At 36.0% G+C, this 7,428-nt stretch overlaps 1 protein-coding gene across 1 annotated transcript; it reads left to right on the forward strand.

The window, feature by feature from the left end:
* The first annotated feature begins 3,963 nt into the window (after positions 1 to 3,963).
* On the forward strand, positions 3,964 to 4,952 carry LOC126681818 (uncharacterized). Its single transcript, XM_050377373.1, has 3 exons — positions 3,964 to 4,133; positions 4,218 to 4,739; positions 4,931 to 4,952. The coding sequence occupies exons 1-3, from the start codon at positions 3,964 to 3,966 to the stop codon at positions 4,950 to 4,952; spliced, it is 714 nt and encodes a 237-aa protein (XP_050233330.1).
* Positions 4,953 to 7,428: the final 2,476 nt, after the last annotated feature.

The following is a 7,428-nucleotide window of genomic DNA, read 5'->3' on the forward strand; positions in this document are numbered from 1 at the left end:
TATATGCAAAAGCCTAAAACCGGATGTATAACTGTGATTGATTGATTTTATAAGGTGAGACTTTAAAAGCCTATACAACCGTTACTATATTTTATTAGGTGAGACTTCTGAGTCCGTTTAATATCGGGTCTGGCCCATTACAATACAGAATATTAAACTACATCTAATTCCCTACGTCTGGGTTCAAACTGGGCCTGATTTGGAGTCTGGATGAGCCCGGAAACGAGTCTGGAAGTCTGGATAGGATGAGCACGGTTTGTAAAATTCTGAAACCCTATTTTATTAAAACCCTAGCCGACTCTAATAGCTCTTAAACACATTCAAATGTTCATTCCTTTTCCTTTCGATTAAAAGATTCGGTAAGTATTACGTTTTGGTTTATTTGATTTCGATATCGTCAAATACGGTTCTTAATTCGTATCTCGTTGTTCTAGCTATAAACTAAAAATTTCTTTGACGGTTCTTCATTATTCATCGATCTCTCCGATCCCTACATATTGTCATCGTTAACGGTACATTCGGTTCTTTCGTTCTACGCCGTACGGTTTATCGTTGCCTTGTTTTAATATCTAACGTTGTTCTTTTTTTGCTTTGGATTTCTTATTACAGTTGCTGCTGTTTCTCTTAGGTTTTGATTAGTGTACTGCAACTTTTTGATAGATGGAGGGAATTGCCTTGTTTGAATTCAAGGGAGATGGTTAAATGGCTATAATGACCACTCATTTGTTTTGGCTAAAACAATTGAATCCCTCAAGTTAGGTTTACCTATTGTGATTGTTTTAATAATAACTTTTGAATTTCGTTTTGATTTACAAATTAGTAAAGTGTAAACGATAATTACTCAGCTAATTATATTTGATTTCAAATATCATTTTGGCATGTCAATTTGGCTAAATTACAATCTATCCCTGAAAGTTTTCTAAACTTATTTAGCTAAGTTTTTGGTTTGTAATTTGGGTTACTTGAATTTAAAGCTATTAAGTTCCGTTTTGAATTTGATTATTATTTATCAAAGTTGCTTTTATAATTATAAATGGTTTATAATTTGGATAATATATTATTTTATCAAAGTTGTTTTCGGAATTATAAACTTGAGGATATAATTTGATAAAGCCTTAGAGTTGGGTTAGACTTTTGTCGCCCAACAAGTGGGAAGAATCTTGGTAGTGATAACTCGACTTGTTGACTTTATAATTATTTGAGTATTGCGTTTACTCTGATTGGCTTTACCTTAACTTGTTGTTTGTGCTTGTCCTATTTGGTGTCTAGTACTCTATAGAGTTAGGGTCCATTTTTAATAACTATTTGCATTTGTTTAGACTCGTCCACCATTCGTGCTTTCGGGGAGAACCGAGTTTAGGTTTCTTGCTGGGAGTTTTCACGTGGATTAGCAAGCAGTGAGTTTATATCGCTATTTACCGCTTTATTAAGTAAATTGTATTTTTGCATACATATATATTGTAGGGTTAATTCCTAAGAAAATCACGAACTTTACACGAAGTTTCATTTTAATCATGACCTTTAAAAGTTGTCATTTAAAGGCACGAACTTTCATTTTATTTCAAATCTATCACCAAAGGAAAATTCGGTGTATTTTATCTGACTAAAAATTCCTAATCCTAGATACTCTAACTGAAAGATAATAAGATTTGATGTTGATTAATAACTTGGATCTTTCATTAATGGTTTAGTGAAAAATTTAGTCAATAATAATACAATGAAATGATGAATTTGAAACAATATGAAAGTTCGTGCCTTTAAATGGAAACTTTAATAGGTCATGATTAAAATGCAACTTCGTTTAAAGTTCGTAATTTTTTAAGAATTAACCCTATATTGTATAAACAACTTTGAACTGTTTTCGGCATTATGGATCTGAATTGGAACGGGCTACTCGATGGGCATCATCGAGACTGCGTGCGCACCGGAATGATCATATGGTTATTAAGGTAGGTTAGAGATACGTCTCACCTAGTGAGGTCGGCGGTGGAAGATACGTCTCCTGGGACTCATATGTTTTATTTGAGTGACAGTCGGGGATCGTTTTTGGAGATACGTCTCACCGACAACAACTAGATTAAATATTTGTGGTTTAGGGTTTCAATGCTTATCCATAATGATAAATGCTTTACAAATGTTTTAAAGGTTTTTAAAGGTTTTTGCTTAATAAATGTAAATAGTTGTATGAACTCATCTCAGTATATCTGACCCCGTTGTTTTCCCAATTTTTCTAGGGTTATGATTTGAGCGAGTCAGCTGGTTTCCGATTCTTTATTTCCTCGGAGGTCTTACTTTATTTTATTAAAGTTATGAACAAAGGGTCAACGCGCCCCCTGAACTTGTGACATGGGATCATTTAACCCAATTTATACTTTTTGGAGCAACTAACCCTAAAACTCTTCATTTTTTGGGTCAAATAACCCCATAATTTATATTTTTATTTTGAAATACAGATTTAAGATAATTTTATCGCAACAATTACAGAAGTATCTAATTACTTTTTTGCATCCCTCACCTCTGATTTTTATTTTACGCGTTTTAAAAATACAATTATGGGGTTACTTGAACCGAAAATGAAGAGTTTTGGGGTTATTTGCTCAAAAAAGTATAAATTGGGTTAGATGACCCCGTGACACAAGTTTAGGGGGCGCGTTGACCTTTTGTTCTTAAAGTTATTGAACTGATTTTACTCTTAAACCGCAGTAGTAATTATAAGTCTTACTTGTCTGTTAGTTGTTATCAAGTTTAAATTTTGGGTTAATTCCTAAAAAAATCACGAACTTTACACGAAGTTTTATTTTAATCGTGACCTTTAAAAGTTGCCATTTAAAGGCACGAACTTTCATATTGTTTCAAATTCATCATTTCAGTGTACTTTTATTGACTAAATTCTTCACTAAATCATTAATAAAAGACCCAATTTATTAATCAACGTCAAATCTTATTATCTTTCAATTAGAGTATCTAGGATTAGGAATTTTTAGTCAGATAAAATACACCGAATTTTACTTTGTTGATAGATTTGAAATAAAATAAAAGTTCATGCCTTTAAATTACAACTTTTAAAGGTCATGATTAAAATGAAATTTCGGGTAAAGTTCGTGATTTTTTTAGGAATTAACCCTTAAATTTTTGATATCTATATATTGTTATAGAATTCTTATATTTACTTGGGTTAATAAAGTATTTATGCCATGTTGGAGACTCAGAGTTTTCCGAGCACTTATTATATAAATGTTGAATATTATGAACTGTTAGAACTAGGCTGAAGTCTCTGTTTCCCCCGAGCATTGATTTTCTTGCAGGTTTATGTATTTGTTGGTTATCCGCAAGGCTAGCTACGGGTTTTGGTACAACCATACCCATATCCTAGCGCCGGTCGCGATCTATGAAAATGGGTCGTGATAAATGGTATCAGAGCTTTGATTTCAAATCAAGGCCTTATGCATGTTAAGTGTTTTGTGTTTATTAATTTGGCATGATAAGTTGATGTCTTATTTTAGGAACTACAACGAAATTAGGATTCATATCTCGTCTTTTAAAATGTCATCTTTTGTTTTCAAACTTCTAGCCTATATATATATGAAGATATAATAATAAAAAATTTAAACAAAAAACAACATATGTAAACTTTTTTTAATCAGTTATTTAAATACAAAACTAATACTCTAAATTAATTAAATTAAAAAAATCGGTTTCATCCGCGCAACGCGCGAACATCGACTTAGTATTATTGATAATATTGAGAGCCTCGATTACACCTAGTTCTAGCAGAAACAACATAGGAAAGGAAGCAAGTGATTTAGAAGCAGAAGTGGAGCCTATACAATAATGTAAATTGAAGACTGAAGAAGAAGAAGGTCCAGGTCCATAAAAAGCCATATGATGTGACGGTGATCACCTGATGCTTCTCAGTGCGTGCTCTTCCCTATACACATACATGGCCTTTCTATTTCTACTAAAATGCTAGAGATCTTAAGTGACCGTAATAAGAAAATTCAGGAGCTCTCTGGGATGATTTTAGCTAAAGACATTGCGGCTGATTCGGTAACCATTACAGAGGAGGAGCTGGCCGAATACACTAGTCTCAAAGCTGAGCTTTGGCGTGCAGAAAAGAACGTGGAGTCTCTCTGGTTATAAAAATTAAGGCTTAAATGGAATTCTGAAGGCGACAGGAACAAAAAGTTTTTCCACAGCATGGCATCTTCCCATTATAGGAACAACCATATTTCATCTCTGCTGGTGGATGGAACTACTTACTCGGAGCCAAACGACATTAGGGTCCATGTTAGAGATTTTTATAAATCTCTTTTCAGCTATGAGGGAAGGATTGATTTTGACATCTCTAATCTCGCCTTCGATAAGATCTCTGATGTGCAGAGTGAATCTTTGATAAAGTCTTTTGAGGAGTCTGAAATGCTTGATGCTATCTGTTCTTGTGGCGTGAATAAGGCTCCAGGACTGGACGGTTTTAATTTTTATTTTTACCAGAGAGCGTGGCCAATGATGAAGGATGTCATTATTGATTTCTTCAGTAAGTTTCACAGTATTAGCACTCTACCTAGAGGTATTAACTTTTCCTTTTTAGTTTTGGTTCCAAAGGTGGTAGGATCGTCAAACATTAATGATTACCGTCCTATCAGTTTGATAAATGGGTTTTACAAGATGCTTTCAAAAGCTCTTAGCAAGAGATTATCCCCCATCCTTTATAAAGTCATCTTGAAATTCTACATGGACATGTAAATATCGACAAATCCATTTGGTTAAATGAACAACTAAAAACACTAGAGGGAGTACCTATCAATTTTGGACGGAAGTGATAGGAGTAGAAATACTCCTATTTTCTAGATACTTTCAGGTCTTTTTAATGCGTATTTAATGTCGAATTCATGTTATTTGTGGTTCTTATTGTTATGTCCAAGCTTTTCAGGTATATGCATGAAAACGGATGATTTCGGAGCTTATTAGAGTGATTTTGGACTTGCGGAGGACTCGGGAAGCATTTGAAGCAAGAATCGAAGGTTTGGAGCCAAAATCTGGGAGTGCACGTCGTGCACCTACAGTGCACGTTGAGAGCACGTCAGCCAAGGGAGTCCAGGCTTTTTGGCAAGCCATTGCACGGCATAGGGCACGAAGTGCCTATAAAAAAATGGAACCGCACGACGTGCGGTCTTGCTGTGCACGTCGTGCGGTGTGGAATTAAGAAGGGCACGACGTGCCCTTGGATCCTGCACGTCGTGCCCCCTTCGATAGCAGCGGGCGAAATTGACGTTTTAGCCCGTATTTGACTATTAAAGACCTGGGTATTTTGGGAATTTCACATAGCTCGAAGATTACAAGAAGACATAGTATAAATACCATTCTTAATCATTGTATTAGGGTTCGCGACTTTGTTTTTGAGAATATACCTTAGTTTATTACAATCTTAGTTTCGTTCTTCATTATTATCGCTGGATTTTCATTGTTCATTATTAGTTTACTTCAACCAAGGTACGATTGATATTAACTTCATAATTCAGTATTTATTTAATCGCAGAATGAATTCGTTAATTATTGTTTTTAGTTATTTCACTGTTATGTCTAGCTAAACCCTTCGTTGGGGATTATTAATCGTAATTATGCTTGTCTAATTGAATTGAATTTATGGGTTTTTGTTCTTGATGGGTTTTAATTATTGTGCTTAACGCTTAGCCTAAATTGATCACTTAGTCTATGCCATTTGTTTTAGTTTTAGCTCGAGAGAGTAAAATTGGAATAGAACAATATAATTAAGAACGCAGGAGTTAATTGTGCGAGAGTGAATTAACGAGTGCGGGTTCTTTGAATTTGCTTAACAACCATTGAATTGATTTATACATAGGTTAATCATTGTGCGAGAGTGAATAATTAATCTAGTTTTGGTGAGTTTAATGCTTTTGCCTGTAATTGCTCGAGAGAGAATTTTAGGTGCTTTAGATTAGTTCGAACCTCATCAGAACAATACAATCCATAACCCAAATCAAGTAAACAGCATAACGAAGATTAATAATCCCTGCTTTTCCCATTATTGTCAAAACACTATTTAAATTACAGCTTTATTTCACTTTCAATTACAATTGCTAATTTCTGTCTTTTAATTACACAACAAACAAAACTATCTTTTCGGCTATTCGAATCGAGTTCCTTAACTGGTTGTCTTTAGAGCTTTCTCTGTGGGTACGATATCCGGACTTCATAGTCTGTATTACAAGTTGGCATACGTACGCTTGCGTATTTTTACCAACAAGTTTTTGGCGCCGTTGCCGGGGAAAGTTTTTCTTTAACAACTAAGTTGAGATTGCTTGGCTTGTTTTAGTCTTTATTTTTCTTGTTTTACGCGTGTGGTTTGTTGATTTTGTTGTTTCAGGTATCCTTCTCTTAGTGTATGCATAATACACGACGCAAAGGACTACCGTTAGAACCGTTTCAACAAGACCTCACCACCTTTGAGCGCAGTGTCAGAAAAGCAACACACTCAACTCAAAGGAATCTCAACATGGAGAACGAAAATGATGCTCCTCCTGGATTCAACAATGCGGGTGATAATCGAGTGATCCCGCAGAATCAAAATCAGCAGAATCCGCAGAATGCTCAAGGACAGAACAATGAAGGGCCTCGAGTGAAAACACTGATGGAGATATTTCAGCCGAATGTGGGAAACAACACCCATGGCTATTTTGCACATCCTGTGCCGACTACCCATTATGAGATCAAAACGAGTGTCATTCAGCTGTTGAAGGATAACTGCCAGTTCTATGGGTTGCCTAGGGAAGATCCTAACGCACATCTTGCAAACTTCTTGGAAGTATGTAGCACATTCAAGATGAACAACATGACTGACGACGAGGTATGGCTTCGCCTGTTCCCATTTTCTCTGAGGGATAAGGCGAAACAATGGCTTCACGCTCTACCTAGCGCAGGCATTAACACTTGGTCTGATTTGGCGAAAGCGTTCTTGCACAAGTATTTCTCCATGGCAAAGACTGCAAAGCTGACCAGTGATATTATGCTCTATCAGCAACTTGATGGGGAATCAGTTCATGAAGCGTGGGAGCACTATAAGGAGATGCAGAGGCAAGTTCCGCATCATAACATCACTCGGGAGAATCTGATCCAAACCTTTTATAATGGAGCAACTGAACTGGGGAGAAGCACGATTGACGCAGGCGCAGGAGGGTCTCTGATGAGAAAAACGGTGGATGAAGCATTCGATCTGTTAGATGAGATGGCAGTAAATGGATGTTTTTGGCCATCTGAAAGGGCGAAGGCACCTGCGCAGAGAGGAGTTATGTCAGTTACTGCTGATTCTGCAATGGAGGCTTTAAAATCGAAGACTGCAGCACTGCAAAATCAAGTAGATTTTCTTACACGGCAGGCTGCAGGAGTTAATATTAACAGTGTAGCTGCCAT

Source organism: Mercurialis annua, linkage group LG5 (genome assembly GCF_937616625.2).
Source record: "Mercurialis annua linkage group LG5, ddMerAnnu1.2, whole genome shotgun sequence".
Classification (NCBI taxonomy): domain Eukaryota; kingdom Viridiplantae; phylum Streptophyta; class Magnoliopsida; order Malpighiales; family Euphorbiaceae; genus Mercurialis; species Mercurialis annua.

Excerpts from the sequence above, each read along its gene's own strand:
- LOC126681818 (XM_050377373.1), top strand. The coding sequence starts at position 3,964 with ATGCTAGAGATCTTAAGTGACCGTAATAAGAAAATTCAGGAGCTCTCT. Across the intron at positions 4,134-4,217 it reads AAGAACGTGGAGTCTCTCTG|GAACAACCATATTTCATCTC; the intron begins GTTATAAAAATT and ends TTCCCATTATAG. Across the intron at positions 4,740-4,930 it reads TTGAAATTCTACATGGACAT|GTATATGCATGAAAACGGAT; the intron begins GTAAATATCGAC and ends CAAGCTTTTCAG.